Source organism: Lonchura striata, chromosome 20 (genome assembly GCF_050655825.1).
Source record: "Lonchura striata isolate lonStrDom1 chromosome 20, ASM5065582v1, whole genome shotgun sequence".
NCBI classification, from domain to species: Eukaryota; Metazoa; Chordata; class Aves; order Passeriformes; family Estrildidae; genus Lonchura; species Lonchura striata.
The window spans coordinates 6,372,017-6,390,492 of NC_140722.1; the positions used below are offsets into that span (position 1 = coordinate 6,372,017).

The 18,476-nt window shown below is 52.5% G+C and overlaps 1 protein-coding gene across 4 annotated transcripts; it reads left to right on the top strand.

Moving 5' to 3' along the window:
- The first annotated feature begins 6,650 nt into the window (after nt 1-6,650).
- Nucleotides 6,651-18,472, top strand: LPIN3 (lipin 3). 4 transcript variants are annotated; one of them, XM_085558008.1, is made up of 19 exons: nt 6,651-7,391; nt 7,737-7,832; nt 8,591-8,802; nt 9,020-9,124; nt 9,557-9,677; nt 9,838-10,261; nt 10,641-10,740; nt 10,861-11,024; nt 11,107-11,200; nt 11,380-11,449; nt 11,530-11,622; nt 12,157-12,284; nt 12,418-12,547; nt 12,789-12,937; nt 13,101-13,187; nt 14,112-14,264; nt 14,549-14,660; nt 14,751-14,854; nt 14,966-18,472. In XM_085558008.1, exons 1-19 carry the CDS (start codon nt 7,077-7,079, stop codon nt 15,108-15,110), a joined length of 2,802 nt encoding a protein of 933 aa, XP_085414134.1. In that variant the 5' UTR covers nt 6,651-7,076; the 3' UTR covers nt 15,111-18,472. The 4 variants fall into 4 exon arrangements, with proteins under 4 accessions (XP_085414134.1, XP_085414132.1, XP_085414133.1 ...); XM_085558007.1 differs by lacking the exon at nt 9,020-9,124 and having other exon boundaries at nt 7,349-7,391; nt 8,596-8,802; XM_085558006.1 differs by lacking the exon at nt 9,020-9,124 and having other exon boundaries at nt 7,292-7,832; nt 8,596-8,802.
- Nucleotides 18,473-18,476: the final 4 nt, after the last annotated feature.

Genomic DNA, 18,476 nt, shown 5'->3' on the forward strand with positions numbered 1-18,476 from the left:
CCCGCTCCCCGCAGGGAGCTGAACCGGCCCGCCAGCGCCGGGCTCCGGTGGAACCGGAGGAGGGCGACGAGTACAGTCCGGTCGGTCCGCGATCTCCATCAGCGTTGTCAAGCCGCGGGCGGCTCGGGGCACAGCCCTGCACGGCGCCCGAGGCGTGGAGCCGGCACGGATGGTTGTGGCTGGAAGCCCCCAGCCTCTCCCCTCTCCCAGCCGCTGTCCCCCGGGCAGGTGGGACTGTCCCCCCGGGAGGGAGGGAGGCTGCTGCGGGCAGGCTCCAGCCACGGGGTGAGCTGCGCTTGGGGGCTGGACCCCAGAGCCCCCGGCACTCCCCGGAGTGGAGAAGTGCTTGGGGTGCCCAAACCACTACACCCCAAGGCTTTGGCAGCGTTATTCCCAGCCTGCTGTAAACAGGTCAGGAACCGAACCGAGCACAAACTATTTCGTCTAAACAAAGTGTGTCTTGGAAAGATCTTGTCTTGAAATCAGACACCAGCTTTGGGCAAAAGATAAAAGATTTTCCATCTGCCTGAATGTGCACATTATCTTACTCTTCCTGGATTTGGAGCTGATGGTCAGTTGCATTGATGTAAATGTATTGCTTATCTAAAGCTATTTGCTTTAGAGTGCATATCCTGGCTGGATTGTTAGGAGCTGGGATGCAAAAGCTGAGGGCTCGCAATTCAGAGACTTCATTTTTCAGGACCATGTTTTGCTCAGGGCTCTCAGCTGTCTCGGTTTGAGGGTATTGCTGGATTTCTCTGCAAGCCCTGGCTCTTGGAGTCACACAACTGCATGGGAATTGCAGCTTTCTGGGTTGTTTTTTTTTTTTTTTATTAAGTAAGCTTGAACCCTTTGTGTTTACAGAAGAAATGTGAACTTCCAACAGGTCAGAAACTAGGAGCCAAATCAGCAGAGCATGTTTTTAAACCAGAGTGGATGGTTTCAACCAGTCCTACTGCTGTAATTCAGCTTTTTCAATGCTTGTGACTGGGGACTGAGGATGGCATTTCCTCCTCTTCAGGCAAAATGGCTTTCCCACCCACTCCATCACATGCCAGGCCAGTCTGACTTGATTTTTCTGGGAATGGGAAAGAAAAAACAAAACCAACACTGTTTTCCTGTTATATTCCTGTCTCCAGGGCTAGTATGCAGAACAGCTGGATTTTCAGGAGTTGTCCCTGTGCCTGAGGGAGTAGGACACCTGAGCCTTGCTCCCCACGGCTTTCACAGGATGAGAATTTGTACCCATCCAGCTGTGCTGACTTGGTGTTTCTGCCTCTCCTCTCATCCTGTTTTGCTGAATCACTCCTTTCACAAGCCTCTGGAGCTCTTTGTTGGTCCAGGAAAGGAAATGGGAGCCCCAGCCCAGTCAGCTGAGGGTCGGGAAGCTCTGCCAACCTTCCTGATGCTCCCCCTCCTCTTAAAATGCTGATTCTCCGTGCTGGGAGAAAGGGCCACGATAATGAGAAAGCCCTTTCACATCCCAGTGTCTGGCAGTGATTCCCTGGAGGGTCACAGCAGAGGAATGTCAGTCAGGGATGAAAACCCTGCCAGCAGCAAGCAGCTGCTCCTGGGAGCTGCCTGGCACAAGGACCTTGGACATGATGGGTTGATTGACTGCTGTCACCCAGCCCCACGCTCTGGCCATCCCTCACCACACATGTGGTGCCTGCAGCATCTGCTCAGTGCACAGCATTCAGGAAAAGGCATCCTTACAGCTGTGCCTCAGCCTGCCTGGCTGCTGCCTGGATTTTGCAAGCATCTCCAGAAACCCCCATGTGAAGGGGACACTGGTGAAGGTAAAGACAGCAGACCCAGGGAGAAAGGAGCCAGGCTAGTAGTCATCAGAGGACTGTGCCACAGAACAGTGAGGTTCTGGAGCATCCTTCCAGGTGGGAAAGGGAACAGGAGAACACAGCTTCCTCACTCTGGGGCGAAAAGAGGATTCAGATGCTGCAGGGGTTTGCAGTGTGGGCTTCCAGCCAGCAAATAGTACTGGTGTCCCCAGCTACTGGCTGAGCCCCACAGCTGGAGGGATTTCTCCTGTTCCAGCCCCAGCTTTGCTTGTCTAAAAAGCAAAGTAAGACCCTTTTTTTTAGTCAGCTTGGTTCCCCTCCTGTCCTCTGCAACATCTCTGGGAGCTGAGCTGTGTCAGGTGTCAGCCAGCATGATGCCAGGTGGGTTGGCCAGTGAGTCGGCCTCACTGCTGGATTATCTGACCTCCCTGCAACTTTTCAGGCCTCTGAAGAGGCATGGAGCAAGGCAGGATGCAAGGAGAAGCATCCCAGGCAGCTCAAATATTAAATCAAACAGCTGAGAAAATCCCAGAGAAATAATGGAGGAGGCAAACCCCTCATGAACTCCCACCTTGGAGGCAGTTGGAGAATTTGCTGTAGCCTGGCTGGGCTGCAGCAGCTGTCAAAATGTGAAGAGGGGGAAGAAGAAGCCCATCTTTTTGACACAGTTTGTCCACTCTCCAACCCTGTGACTGAAGACATAAATTGCTCTCTGGGAGAGAGGAAAATTTAGGAGGCTTCTGGGCAGTTTGTGGGTGCTCCCAACTGATAAGTGGATGGATGGATGGATGGATGGATGGATGGATGGATGGATGGATGGATGGAGTTTTCCTAGAGGAGCTCAGGATCGCAGGATGTAGGGCTTTCAGCACAACAGTCAGTGGAGGTATGGGGAACTCACAAGGCAGAGGTGCTCCTTTAGGGATGAAGGCTGCCATCCAGAAAGGATGGGGAGTGCTGGGATGCAGGACAAAAGCTGCTAAGTTGGATGTGCCTGTGAGCTACATGGAATGCAAGGAGCTGAAAATATTGCATCTCAGTTGACTAATAAAGAAATCTGTTATGCAAAGGCTCATTGTGGAGTTCCCAAAAGAGGGAAGAAACCTCTTCCTGATGGAGCAGCTCCTGGGGGAGGATGTACAAGATTCACAGAGTAATTGGGGGGTGCAGGATTGCAAGCACAAGTAGGGATGGATATGCAAGACTCACCTTCCAAAAAAGAGAAAAGGGGAGTAAAGGAAGTATGAAAAGCAGCTGGCAGGAACCAATGATGATTTTATAGCTTTGCAAAAAAATTACCATGTCAATTAAAAGTGTTCTAGGCTTTTTGGAGGAGAAAGAAAGAAAGGAGAGGGAAGTAAAAGCCAGGATTGCAGGGAAGGATGCAAAGAGGAACAGCCATCACTCAGAACAGCCATGGCACACCTGGGGATCTGCTGCAGGGGCATGGGGGCACAAGCAAAGGTTGGTGTGTCAGGAACCAGGAATACAGATTGGTGGGGAAAACCAGCTGGGCAAGAAGCCTTGGAGGTGAGCGAAGAGGTCTGTACTTCTGCAGGGTGCCCAAGTGCCAGGAGCTCATCCTTGTATGCAGAGGGTGGGGGCTTGGAGCCACAGCAAGGCTGAGCTGCCCGTTTGCTCCTGCTGGCATTTTGTTCCTTCTCCGTGTTCATTTGCATATGCACTCAGCTGGCTGAGGAAGAAATGGTGTCCTGTGCTCAGATGTCCTTTGCTGAATGTCCTCTGCAGCATTTTTTATCAGTTACCAGGTATGTGCAGTCTCCCCAGTTACCAGACATCTGCAGTGAGATCTGTCCTTGCTTTCGTGTTCCAGCCCTGGGGTTTGTGTTACACCCTCAGGGCTTCCAGAATATAAACCCCTGTCCTGGGTGAGACCCACTCCAGTGGCATTAGCAAGCACTAGTCTAAGGACATCACCTGAAGTGTCACCCGCCTGCCCTGCAGTGCCAGCCCACCCTCCCCAGGGACTGCAGCCATGCCAGGCCATCCACAATAGCTGCTTTCAGTCCAATTTCACTGAGGGGCAGAACTCTCAGGAGACTAAGCGGCTGGAAAATAAGCTTCATTCCTCAGCAGATTTGTCACAGCCTTCAGGAAAGTTCCCATGTTGGGACTTGTGCTCAGGCCATGCTTGGCACTGGACAGGCAGAAGGGGAACTGTGTCTCCAACTTGTGCCTCTGGTTGCCATCAGCAAGGATGAGGAAAGTGAGGCACTGGGTGCTAAGAGGGCTTACTTGGGAATGAGCTGTGGCATTTCTGCCGATCAACCCATCATCTGGGACCAACAAGCTTTGGATCCTTCTTCTCAGGGTCTAAAGATGTCCTAAGCAGCCACCCTCAATCTTTGGTGCTTTCCTGCCCTCACAGCACAATGTCATCTCCATGAGTGATGTGTTGGACAACCTCCATCCCTAAAGTGCCACCACTCAATCCCCATCACTCCAAAACCCAGCAGAGAGGCTGCAGCACAGAAGTCAGGGAAATACAGGACAAAGTCCATACCAGACACATCTCTGCCCTGTAGTTACAGTATGGTGGGCGTCAATGCGCTTTTTGGGGGCCACAAAAAAGCCCCACCACCTCAGTTTCCCACCTGAGCCCTCCCATCTACTCCCACATCACTTCCCCACTGCCCTCAGGCTCCCTGAGATCTGGAGAGCATCAATTTTTCTTAAAGTGTCTGCTTTGATGTGCTTTCCTTTCAGCGTGCCCTCTTTTCCCATCCCCATGGAGACAACGCAGGGCAGAGGAGCCCCTGGGGTTTGGCCACCCTTGATGTGGCTTCAGCGTGTCCTTGCGGGGCGGCGGGCTGGGGCAGGAAGGGTGTCCGTGGGCACGGGGCACTGTGCCGGGGCTGCTGGAGCAAAGGGGCCGCGGGACGGGCCGTGGGATGGCCCCGGGCCGGTGCCAGCCCCGGCAGCGCCGGCCCGCCGGGCCCTCGGGCTGCGCGGCCCGCGGCTGCTGGGCCCGCCCCGGCGGCCGGCGGAGGGGAGCCGAGGGGCAGCGCTGTGCCCTGCCCTGCACAGGGCAGCCCGGGCTCTCCCTGCCCGGAGCCGAGGAGCCGCTGAGGCCCAGCACCTGCCCAGGTAATGGGGGAGGAAGGCACTGCTGGCTTGCAGTGTGCGATGGATGGGAGTGCGCTGTGGGTGTGGGTGTGGGTGTGGGTGTGGATGTTGGTGTGGGTGTGGATGTGGATCTTGGTGTGGGTGTGGATGTGGATGTTGGTGTGGGTGTGGATGTGGATGTGGATGTCGCTGTGGCTGTGGCTGTGGATGTCAGTGTGTATGTGTCTGTGGATATGGATGTGGATGTGGCTGTGGATGTGGATGTCAGTGTGTATGTGTCTGTGGATATGGATGTGGATGTGGCTGTGGCTGTGGATGTCAGTGTGTATGTGTCTGTGGATATGGATGTGGATGTGTCTGTTGATGTGGATGTGGATATCGATGTGGCTGTGGATGTGGGTGTTTATGTGTCTGTGGATGTGTCTGTGGATGTGGGCAGGGTGTGCCACTGGCAGGGTGTCCCAGGAGCAAAGCACACGGGTGTCAGCAAAGCACCAGGTTTATTTGGGCAGCTCTTTGGGTCCGGAGGTTGCTGTGAGCTGTCGGCAGGGGAGGACTGTCCCCTTCATACTCCACAAGAGCTGCATGGTGGATCCTGGCAGGTTTGGGGGCTGAGCGCTGGAGATGCCCCATTCCTCTAGAGAGATTATTTATTAAATATTACTTGAAGTCCATTTCCTTTGCTATGTCTGCCTATTAATGTCTCTCCAGACTATAACCTACCCTTCACCTCCCTGACAGGCCTGCTCCGTCCATGGTGGGGCCAAGGCTTGCAGGGAAAAGTCTCTTTCTCTCCATTCCCTGCCCTCCTCAAGCCTTCCCAGGTGAGGCCCATAGGGAATTAAATTAATTGAGCTGAAAACTGTACCATGCAGTCTGCAGCTTGGGGAGGGGGCAGCTACCCATTGAGGCAAGGGTGGACAGTGGTTCTGCAGAGGGGACCTGGCCCTGGCACTTGTTTTGCTGTGTGGCTGCAGTGTTGTGTTGAGCTCTTGCACCCTGCTCATGAAGATGGTGCTCAGTGCATCATATCTGGGGATCATTTCCAAGCCCCCACCCTAAATCCTTTGGGATTTCTCTGCCCAAGACTTTCCCTATGCACTTCCCAGGTCTGTGTCAGTGTATGTCTCAACTGGAAGCTTGTAAGTGCTGCCCAGGGAGCATCAGGGTCAGTCTGATCATTCCTCCTCTCCAAAACTGCCCCCATATGCAGAGAGGAGCTGTCTCTCGTTTGCTGCTAGGCCCTCTGGCAAGGCAGGAAAGCAGCTGGAGGGCTGCCTGCCCCAGCAGCAATGCCTGGAAAAGCTGGGCTCAGCAGGTTGGTGAGAGGCCCCATGATCCGAGCCCTGCCCACAGCAGAGCTGATGGAGCCACCGAAGCTTCAGGAGCTGGCTAGCATTTCCCTGCTATCACCCTCCAGAGAGGATCTGGGATTTGGGCTTACTCCTGGCTGCCAGGGAGAGGTGAGGGACAGGGCATTGAGTGGGAACCACATCTGGCCGCTCAGACTGCCTTCCAGGAGGGATGTCTGGGAATGGGACAGGGCTGAGCTTATGCAAAACGGATCGGAGAGGCTGGATACCTGCTGGAGCAGAGGGCTTGTCGAGTGGCACATGCTTGTCATCATCCCTTTGGGTAAGGAACCAACTCCCCCCAGCTGCCCTTTGGGTTGGGTGTGCACTGGGTTCTGTGCTGCGAGTCTCTGGGGACACCACACCATCACCTGCCCGTGCTGTCCAGCACAGGAGTTCTGGCTTGTAGAGGAGCCACATCTGGCCAATTCTGCAATGCCTAAGTGGGATGCCTTTCCCTCTGAGTGGGAAATGTTAGGTTTGGACTTTTTTCGGAGTGAGTGTGTGGTATATGGAGCAGCTCAGACTTCCTACCTCTCTGACATGAGTTGTTTGGGAATTTCTAAGGACAGTGCAGGACAGGATGTCTCCTGCCAGCCCAATTCTTGTTTGAATGGGATGTTGACAGCTTGACTGTGTGGTGCTGCTATGAGGTTGTATTTGCTCTCTCAAGGAGGAAATGTGATGGTGTATCCCAATGGCAAGTGCATCTCTTCTCCAAGCTGGATGCAATAACTCATGCTCTGGCTTCTGTCCTGTTTTCTGTTTCTAGAGGCACTAGCTGATCTTCATCAAAGCCCTCAGATGTTTGCCTCAGTTTCTCTAGAGGCTTACCTGTCCCATGATGGGACTGTGTTGCAGCCATGATATAACTCTCCTACAGTTAACTCACATTGCCTTTAGTTGCTGGAGTTCTCTTCCCCTACATGGGTCTATTTATGTCTCTCACTTGCAGTCTCAAACCATGAACTATGTGGGGCAGCTGGCTGAGAGTGTCTTTGCCACAGTGAAGGAGCTGTACCAGGATCTGAACCCCGCCACCCTGTCAGGCTGCATCGATGTGGTCGTGGTGAGGCAGCCCGACAACTCCTTCAAGTGCTCCCCATTTCATGTGCGCTTTGGGAAGCTGGGGGTGCTGCGCTCCAAGGAGAAGGTGGTAAGTGATGCCTGCCCTGGGGCCACGCTTCCTTTCCAGTGTCTCTAGACCCGGGATCTTCTATAACCCACAGGTTATGGAAAGACTTTGAGGGGAATGGGAGACCACTGAAAGGGGTGCTTCCCAAGTTTTTGAGGGGAAGCTCCCAAATGGAGCCCAGGGAGGAATTCCATTTCCAGGGAGGAATGTGCTCTCCAGGAAAATTGGGAGAGGTCCCTTGCCTCAAAGGCTGCGTGGCTGTCAGCCCTGTGAGCAACTTCAACCCATCCTCTCCATCTGGAAGTGCCCCTGTGCTCCAGTGGATGAAGGGGTTCAGATGGAAAGGCTGCTTCTGTCCCTTGCTAGGTTGACATTGAAATCAATGGAAAGCCTGTGGATCTGCACATGAAGCTGGGAAACAATGGAGAAGCCTTCTTTGTCGAGGAGTTAGAGGAGCATGAGGTTGGTTATGAGGAGGTGCTGAATGTCTGTGTCATGGTTGACTCCCTGGAAGTGCCGTGTTGAGTTAGAATGACCAGGTTTGGAATGCTGCTCTTCCCCAGAGTGACTCCATTGTCCCATCTGATGTTTTCTGTGTCTAGAAAGGTTCCTGCTCAAAGGACCTTGCAACCCACGTGGCTGCACTCTGAGGGACTATTAGACCAAATATCTGCATCCCAGACTGGCCTCCACCAATGGGCATGGCTGCTGGCCAGACAGGTGGATATCTTGGAGTTTGGCCTCTCAGAGGATCTTGTGACAGAGATGAGAATGAGACAGATGCTGTGGCAGGCTGCCCACTCCAGTGGGAAGTGGGATGAGATAGTTGTGGCTTACAGAAATCCTGGCAGCTCTTCTCTCAGGCATACTTGTGGTCACTGCTGGTTTGGGCTGGGTTTGGAAGTAGGAAAGGGCACTGGAGTCAAATCCCATCTGCAACCTTGGTAATTCTGGTATTGTGGTGCCATCTTCTGCCTGTCTCTCCTTGCCCATGTTAAGGATGTCTTTAGCTTGTGGCTGGATCATCCTAACATTCTTTTATTCACATGTTGTAGCTACAAATCCTTTCCTTTTAGGCCAGGCCACAAAATCACTGAGCTGAGGGTTCTGTGGTGTTGGTTGTGCAGTTCTGTAATATACTCTACAGAGAGCAAGGAGTGCTAGGCTGAAAAGGAGTCTGCTGGAGGGAGCTGATGGGCTCTGTCCCATCCCTGTTCCACGGCAGCATCCCTTTTTTCCTCTGCACATCCCCCATCTGCAAGAAGCGGTGCCCAAAGGATGCTGTTGAACCCTCCTGTGGGCAGGAGGCCTCGAGCATTGGAGTGATCCTGCACAAGAGGAGGCGACGCAAGAGAAGGCCCAAGAAGAAAGAGGTGTTGGACTCAGATTCTGACAGCTGTGATGAGACCGAAAATGAGCTGCCAGCCCCAAGGTGAGCTGCTAGGTCTGGGCAGAGTGATGTAGTAGGTCAAGCCTGTGGGTTCATTTGGTGATGCCCAGCAGTACTGAAATAGGAGGAAAGCATTTGCAAGCTGGGGCCCATGGAGTAGAAAGCCAGGGGGAATGGTGAAACTGGGTATTGCCAGTTTTGTGGAGAGGAGACTGCTGCTTGAGAGTAGCACAAGTTCCTTCTCTTTCCTCCTTTGCAGTGGTGCAGCACATTTATCCCTTGTTGATCTTGTTGAAGTAACTGGGTTGTTGCAGCCCCAAGAGATATACCCATGCTCCGATGGGGTGGTGCTCAAAGTGGACAGGTAATGGGCAGAGCCAAGGTGTTCTGCTCAGCTCTGGTGGAAGTAGGGCACACACACCATGGTAGGGAAAGAGATGTAGAAAAGTGACTTGAAGGTGTCAGGAGAAGAGAGCTTTTCTAGCTTGACATGATGTGGCTGCAGGAAAGCTCAGAAATCACAGAGAACACTTGTGGACATGGTCACAGGTGTGAGAAGCCTGTGTGCACAGGGCTGTCTGCTGATGAGCCACTCTGGGCAGCTGCTGGCACTTTGCTTCCTTGGGCCTCAGCTTCCATAGGTCTTGGTCCTTTAGGAGTGACAGTCTTATAGGGTAGAAGTGACTTTATGAGAAACCAGCATTACAGGGTTCTTGGCCCTAAATGTCCTTGCACTGATAGGAGAGCATGGGGCTGCAGCGTACGTGAGGCCTCACATCACCTTCTCTTCCTGCAGCTTCATGTTGGGCCATCAGTATTCTTCCAAAAGTGATTCTGAACTGGAGATCAAACCACGGGAAAGTTTTTCTCTAGCAGCTGAATCCCACATGAAGTGGATGTGGGGAAGGCTTCCTCAGGTAAGTCCCTCCTCTTGCTCTTCTGCTGGGAATGAGTGTCCAAAAGACCTGCAGAAAGCAGAGGAGGCTGTGGCCAGACAGCCTTAGGGAAGTTGTCCTTTTCTGTGTGATGCTTTGGGCAACTTCCCACCCTCAAACCTGTTCTTCTGCTTTCCTTGAGATGAATAAATCGGTGCAAGTTGAATCAACCAATTCCACAAAGATCACTGCTGCTGCAGCAACCACCATCTCTGCAACACTGGTCCCAGTGGATGAGGCAACCCCTCTTGTTGCCACCTCTGAACATCTGGGAGGGGATTCAAGCCCAGCAGAATCTCAGGGCCATTCCTCAGCTGTGTCTGCAACTGAGCCAACACTTGCACCCCAGGCTGGGAACAGCATCTCCAGGCTGAGGAACATCCTCCATGCTGTCAGGACAAAGAGATTTTTGGGGGCCTACTCAGTCCCACAAGAGAAACAGAAGAGAGATGTGAATGTTGTGCCAGAGGTTCAGCCAGATGTGGAGGCCTTTGAGGGAGCCACTGCTCCAAGGCAGGTGGGCTCAGAAAGCCCCACGTCCCAGCTGGAGAGGCAGAGAAGACAAGGTAAGAAGGTGACTGGTGCTGCTTGAAGTGGTGTTTAAGCCTGCAGATATGTCTGACTCAGATGAGCACCTGGGTTGTCCCTTCAATGTAACTCCTGGCTTGACTTGTGTCTTCATCCTGACTTTGCTAAGTCAGGGAAAATAGCAGAGAAGCATTTAATGTGCCCTCCTTCACAGTGTATTTAGGGATCATGTTTGTGCAGGTGTCTTGAGGCACTTCTGTTGCTGTTGACTTACTGCAGTTTTTCCAGTAGGAAAATGTCTGCCCTGTTTATATGGTTCATGGATATAAGGAAAATGCTTTTGGCTTTCTCAGTAGATGCTGGGGTGATTGTAAAGGAGATTCAGCTAAGCTCTCTCTCTTCTGTCTCTGCATTGAGGATCCATCAAAAGAAGTCCTCACTTGGATCCCAGTACCATTAACCTGGAAGACTTCTCTGAGCTGGACAAGAAGCCAGTGGCTCTCTATTTGGCCAGGAGGTATGAGTTGCCCCAGGTGGCCAAGCTCAGACATTTTTGAGCAATTCCCCTGGCACAAAGGATGGAGGTATGTTTAAAGCTATTCTCTGATGTCACCACCATTTCTTCCCTTGCTGGCAGTGACACAGAGCAGAGTTTGAGGCCTGTGACAGACCCCAACAACCCTGTGTGTATCCAGCTGCCATCCACCTTGCCTGCCAACAGCCCCGTGGACTCTGACTCGATGCCCACAGTTTCCCTGTCACTGTGCGGGGGCCTCAGGGGCAACAGGCCAATCTCTCATGGTAGGCAGGAGGAGAGGGGCAGTCTGCAGCCCTGAAATGCTTTCTATCCTCCAATGGCATGACACAGCCTTTGTCCCACCAGAGAAGTTCATGGAACACATGGTTTCCTACCAGCAGTTTGCTGAGAATCCAAGGCTCATCAGTGACCCAAACCTGGTGATAATGGTCAACAAGAAGTGAGTGGCCTGCTCTTCCTGCTGCTTCATCCCACAATGGTCAGCATGTCCCCTTTGTCCCTGTGGAAACCCTCCTGTAGGAATGTGACTCCATCCCAGAGCATGATTGTACCAAAGTAGTTGTGGGACCTGGCCATGCTGCAGGATGATCATGTACTCATCCCTCTTGCTTTTTGCAGGTATTACAACTGGGCAGTGGCTGGTCCCATAGTCCTGGCCCTGCAGGCTTTCCAGAGGAACATTCCTGAGGTCAGTGGTATCATCATTTACTGGCTGTAATTCTCAGCAGGGTCTGGGCTGAGGACTGACCTGTTCTGCCATGTTCACAGAACATCATCGACCAATTGGTAAAGGAGAAGATGCCCAAGAAAGAGAGGAGGTATTGGTTGTCCTGGAGGAGGAGAGAATTCCCAACAGAGGGGGTATGTTTGCAGCAGTGGGTGTAGCAACCATGTCCCCAGGGGACAGGCATCATTCTGCTGGCTGGCAGGGGTGGCAGCAGGGTCCTAGGGATGGCCTGAGGTTGACTATGAGGACCTCCAGGACCTGACAAGGTGACTTCTTAAGGTTGCTATTTGTCCCCTTTGGTCTGTTAATGCCTGAGCAGCAGAGCAGCACCTGGTAATGCAGTAATGTGGACCTTGTAGTGGTGAGACCTCCTGCTATGTGCCCATCATGCTAGGTCCCTGGGCGCCACATGTGCTTGCTGGTCTCTCTGCCCCACCACAGCACCAGGCTGTGCTTCCCCTTCCACCAGAGTGTCCCTGTGAAGGCAGGGACTGCAGCCATACCTCTTTTGGCATTTCTGTTTCAACTGGAAGAAAAGCAAAGCAGCCCCTGCTCTTGCTCTTAAGCTCTGTGCAAGCCCTGCTCAGCAATAATAGAAACATCTCTGTTATCAACACTGTGTTGAGCCCACAGCTCAACACAGTGTTGATAACATTGTGAAAATCCAGAACACAGCTCCATGTCAGTCACTGAAGAAAATTAACCAGAACCAGCACACCGCTCCCTGCCTGCAGCAGCAGCCAAGGCCAAGGAAAGCCAGTGTGGGGACACTGTGGTGTGACACTGCTCAGCAGAGGTGAGTGCCTTCCTCCCAGGCCATCTTCTGGAGTCTGGATACTCCTCCTATGTGACTAATTATTCTTAGCTTTGCCTAATAAAAAAGGGTAGAAAGTTTATTTAGGACTCTAGCTGACCCCTTTTTTGTGTAGGTGGGAGGAAATGGAGTCACCCAGTGACAATGAGCCCCAGCACCCTGGGGACATATCCACAGTGGAAACTGCCACTCACAATCCCCTGCCAACCTTCAAGAAATCCCTGAGGCTCTCCTCCAAGCAAATTGTATGTATTTATTCCTCCATCTTCACTGTCCATGTGTGTAGGGGTGAGACAACCCTTAAACAGGGATTTCTCTACTCCTGACCTCATGTTTTCATAGGACATCCAAATATTTTGCCCTTGTTGACCACCCTGTGGAGTCTTGAGATCTCTGGCCTGGCTGGGTGGCAGTTTGGCCTCTGGCAAGCCTTGGAGGGGTGTGAATTGGTGCTGGTGTAATACTTTTGATGCCCCTCTGCCCTAGGGAAGGTTAAATCTGCAGGATGGCCCCAACGAGGTGGCATTCAGCGTGACGACTCAGTACCAGGGTACATGCCGCTGTGAGGCCACCATCTACCTGTGGAACTGGAACGAAAAAGTGGTGATCTCAGACATCGATGGCACCATCACCAAGTAAAAGGCTTTCTCCCACCCCAAAATCCTTGTTTTCCCCTGTTAGGGGAAAGTCTCCTTTAAAGGCTTGCATAGGAAGGGAGAAGGGAGCACAAACCTGACTGGGGTGGGGGTGGATACTCGCCACGTTGGATGACACTAACCTGGCCTCTTTTCCTTTGAGATCGGATACTCTTGGACATATCTTGCCACAGCTGGGTAAAGATTGGACTCACCGTGGGATTGTTAAACTCTTCCACAAAATCCACCTGTAGGTATTGGATCAGCTGAGTTCAAGGGGAAGTGGGAAGCTGATTGAGTCAGAGTCAGGGCTTCTTACTCACTGATGCAGGCCCAGATAGCTGCACTACCTGCTCTCAGTGGTGGCTGATGCTGGCTGCACTGCCTATGTGATGTTGAGGGGTGAAAGCAGAGGGTCCCCTGGGAGCAGATGCTGGCATTACCTTCCCTGGAAGGAGTGTGTGTCAGTGGAGGCTTTGCTGGGAAGATATAGCTGAGCAGCAGAGGAGACAAGACCACCTAAAGTCATACCTGGGAGAGGTGGCACGAGGGTCTCCAACACTGTGGTGCTGGTATCTCTGGGCACCCAGCGATCGCTTCCTACAACCCAGGGGACTCACCTGCGAGGGGTGACACCAGCAGTGAGTCCCTGCGGAGCCTCTAGCTTGGTGCTTGACTCCCGTAGCCACTGAGAGGCACTGTGGGCCTGTGGATGGCTCGTTCTGGCCCTGGAGGAATGTGGGAGAGATGCACTCCCGAGGCTTGCAGGGACTCGACTGGCATCTGCTGTCTCTGGCCACCCGGTACCACCTCTGCCGAGCTGTCCCCCGCCCGGGTGTCTGCAAGGGCTGGGTACAGCCCTCCCCGATTGACAGGAAGTGCTGTGGGATGAAAGTGCTGCGTGAGGGTGCTGAGCAGCAATGGGGGCTGTGCTGCTGGGCTGGGTGGGTGTGCAGCTGTTGGGACAAGCATGGAGGGTGGTGCAGGGGCTTCCAGTGTGAGGCAGGTGGGGATTGGGTTTAGTCTGGGTTTCCAGATAAGGGATTCATGTTCTTTGTGGAGCCACCTTACTTACTGGTCTTAGGCCAGGTACTTGGCTACCTCTTCCTCCTCAGAGCAGGAGAATGCCTTGCCCAGGCCACAACTCAACAGAGGCTCCCTGTATTCTCTCTAGGAATGGCTATAAGTTCCTCTACTGCTCGGCCAGGGCTATTGGCATGGCCCACATCACCAAAGGCTACCTCAAATGGGTCAATGAGCAAGGCTGTGGCCTCCCCATGGGCCCCATGCTGCTGTCCCCCAGTAGCCTCTGGTCTGCCTTCCACAGGTACTGTCTTTTCCTGCACTTCATATATCCCTGAGGACAGTACCCCCTTTCCCAGCTTGACCCTGAGGGATGCCCCAGCCCTAAAATACTCTACCCTTCTTGGTGCACAATGACTTTAATGGGAGGCAGCAGGGGAGCTGCCTGACCTTGCTGGAGCTTCACAGTGAAGCTTCTGATGCACAAAACCTTTTACCCTTCAAATCACTTCCCTGAGCGCCAGACAGGTTTGGTGCCCACAGTCGTGGCCAGCTGATGCCACTGTGACCATGTCTCTTGTCCTGCAGGGAAGTGATTGAGAAGAAGCCAGAGGTGTTCAAGGTCACCTGCCTGACAGACATCCAAAAATTGTTTACTACAAAGTGTCCCTTCTATGCGGGCTTTGGGAACAGGCCCAATGTGAGTGGTCTTCGAGTGTGCAGGGAGGGCTCAGGCTGGGTGGTGGTGCCTTCCTGCAGCTCTCATGCCATGCTGGCCTTCCTTGGGCAGGATGTCTACACTTACAAGCAAGTGGGGCTGCCAGAGAGCCGCATATTCACAGTAAACCCCAAGGGAGAGCTGATCCAGGAGCTCTCAAAGAACCAAAAGTCAACGTAAGCAAAGTGTTCTTTCCTCTGCATCTTTGGGACGACCTGGCTTTGATGCAGAGAAGCATCAAACAAACACTCAATGACCCCAATGTAACTTCTTTCTTACCCCGACAGGTATGAGCAGCTGTCGGAGCTGGTGGAGGTCTTCTTCCCTCCTGTGGGACAGAGGGGGAGCACTGCTCTGGTGTCCCCACAGTACAGCCACTTTGCCTACAGGAGACCTCCATTGCCTGATGCTGACTTGGATGGCTTGCCCTAACCCCATCCTTGTGGAGAGCTGACCCAGAGCTGTCCTGCATGTTCTTTGCCAGGACTAAATGCTCCAGGTGCACCTTGTCCTCCCTGTTTGCTGCTTGGGTATTTTGCACTTGTAATAGAGGCCATGACACCCCTTAGCAGGAAGCCAAAGGGAGTAAGAGGGAGCTCTGACTCTACAAAAACTCCAGTTGCTAAACACAAATTCCTGAAAGTTGGGTCTCTTCTGGTGTTTGTAGTTTCTCTAAAGTCTGGCTCTTTTTAAAAGGTTCTGGTTGTTCACTGTTGTATTTATTGATGAACCTCTGACATAGCTATTACTACCTCTGGTATGACCAGTGTTCCAGACAGTCCAGCTACCTGCAGTTTGGTAGCTGAAACTGCCCACCAGCTTGTAAAGGTCGATGGAAGATGCTGGGGTTTTGAGTGTTGTTGTGGTGTGTTTTGTTTTAGAGTTCAGGATTGCCCCCATTCTCTTCCCTAATCTCCTTCCCTCCCCAGTTGTCAATCTTCCCAAGCTCTTCCCTAACCTTCTCCCCTCCAAATTGTCAATCCTCCCTTTCCCTGCCCCTTTCCCTAAAACATTCCCTGTCACTCCTTCTAGTCCCCTCCCCTTCTTCCAGAGTGTTCCCTGTCCATTTAGTTACACTCTACACCCTAATTGTTACTTTGTGTTATTCCACTCCCCTATTTCCCCTGATAAGTTTATGATATGTTAGTCCTGCCTTAGACCCTTCCCCAGTTCTACCCTCCTTGGTTATTGTTCCTACACCCGGCTTCTGAGTTTCTGTATAAAACCTTCTGTTTGCCCTTCCAAGCTGGTCTTGAGGCTCCATTTTCTCCACCCAATAAACCCGTTCTGGAACACGCTAAGCCCCGTGTTGTCGTTATCTGTCCCTGTGCTGGACCAGCCCATAACTGGGAATTGCAGAGCTCGCAGGGGGACAGTCACGCCCCTGCCGCAGCTGCCCTGCACGACAGCATGTTTTTAACAAAAACCAATAGTAAATAGTGCCTTAAGCCAGGCTGCCTCTTGTCTGCTCTAGCCATGTGCATAGAAGTGGGAGCCAGGATCCAAGTCCTTTCTTACATGTTATTAGGTTTATTCTGCTCAAGCATCCTACCAAGTGGGTCTTGGGGTCATGGGATCAGCTTCTAGAAAATGGCTCTTTTTCCTTTTTTTTTTTTTTTTTAATTACTACATTTAGCTAAAGTAGCAAAATTAATTAAAACAGAAAACAAATGCAGGCTTATTCTCTACATACATGGGGCTGAATGGACAGGAGACCTTGCAAAAGCCAGAGATCCGTGTGCTGAGGCTCACTCCAGGCTGTCTCCTGCCCCTCAGGGTGCCCAGGAGCAGGGGGTGCCTGCAGCCCAGCACAGCGTCAGTAGCACCAGGGACACACAGGGAAGAGCCCTGGATGAGGCTCTGCAATTCCACACAGGCTCAGCCCTGCTCCCCCATGGGATCCCCGCTGGGATTTGCCTCTACGTTTGCCATGCACATCCAAAGCAACTGCAAGGAGAGTGTGACCTGTCAATGGGACCTTTCTGTGCACAAATTGCCCCAGCGTGGCCATGCCAGCAGCCCCAGGGACCTCCAGCCCCAGGCACCCACAACCCTGCAAATGTTTCCCGTGCCCAAAACAAATGCAAATAGAGCTGGGGTGTGAAAAATAAAGATTGTTTAGTTACAGAAGAGCAACAACAAAAACAAACTACATAATATATTTTCAATGTAAGGATCTTTATAACAACAACCTATAAAAAGCATTTACATTACAAAAAACTATATAACAATGTAAGAAATTTATGTACAGAAGAGAATAAGAAACTCTAAAACGAATTTATAGATTAAAACTTAACATAAAACTCTAAAACATATATCCAGAAGGATGGCATCGCTGCCTGGTGCCTCCATCAGTCCTGGAAGAAAAACAAGCGACACGGTCACTCTAGTCAGGCACAGAGGGCTGTTCCCTGTGCCCCCAGGCTGGGACCCAGGCAGAGCTGGACTCTGCTGCCAGCACCGAGCCTGGCAGGGGCTGAGGGCAGGGCCCCAGGCAGTGGCACCCAAAGCATGGCCCAAAGTGAGCGCAGGGCAGGCTGGGGTGGTGCTTGTGCCACCAGAACCCAGGGCCCCCCAGGCACCGTGTCCCTGAGCGAGGCCACCCAGCCCAGCCCCAGCCTGGCAGCAGGGGACCCACCCTGCCTCTGGGCAGGGCACGGCAGCACCTGCCTGTCCTGCTGCTGGGCTTGGTCTTCATCCCAAGACCATGTCCTCCTCCTCCTCACCTTTTTCATCCACTTCCATGTCTTCAACATAATCCTCCACATCCACCTCCATTTCTTCATCTCCATTCTCTTCAACATCTATAGCCATACTCTCTTCTCTATCAACCTTACCCATCTTCTCTTCTCTATCAATCTTCACATCGATTTCCATCTCCTCCTCAGTGTCTGTGACAGCCTGCACAGGGAGAAAAACCTCACAGTGGGGTCCCTGTCCCACACCAACCCCAGAGAGCTCCAGCCCACCCAGGCAGTTTGGAGATTTCCACCTCCATGGAATGGCACTGTACCTTCATTTGGACAAAAGTGGGCATCCTGCAGGGATGGATGGCAAGATCCAGGCAGCAGGAAGATATCTGGACTCAGCCAAGTGTCACCAATGGCACTTTTCCCTTCATGCAGGTTGTACTTTGATCAGGGTGGGGTGGTTACCGGGCCAATCATTTGCTTGTCTTAGAGACTTGCTATGTTCCATCATGACTCACAGGAGCTCCAGGACCACTCAGATTTGGGCAATGGTGGCTGTTGAAAAAGGGAATCCTATCATGATTTTGCTCGGGAAGGACCCTAAAGACCCTAAAGTTCATCTTGTTCCAACCCAAGCAACCTCTCTCCAGACCAGGTTGCTCAGCGCCTCATCCAGCCTGGCCTTGGACATTACCTGGGCTGGGGCATCCACAGCCTCTGTGCACAGCCTGGGCCTATGCTTCACCACCCTTAGTAAAATGCCAGTTTTCTTAGATACAACCTAAATTGACCTCCTGCAGCTGAAAGCCATCCCCCCTTCTCCTCCCACCACAGACCCTGTTGAACACTGTCCCTGTCTTTCCTATGGGACCCTTCAAGTCCTGCATGGTTGCAGTGAGGCCCCCCATGGCCCTCTCTTCTCCAGCCTGAGGATCCCAAACTCTTTCTTCATGGGAGGTTATAAAGTAAAACAAAGGCAGAAGCACTGCTGGGCTCCTTCCTCCAGTCTGCCATCTACCTTCTCCTTCCCTGACCCCTGTGTGTGAGTGTAACTCATCTCCTTGTCTGCCACTTCTGGAAGCCACACAAGTAATTTTGATCCTGGAAA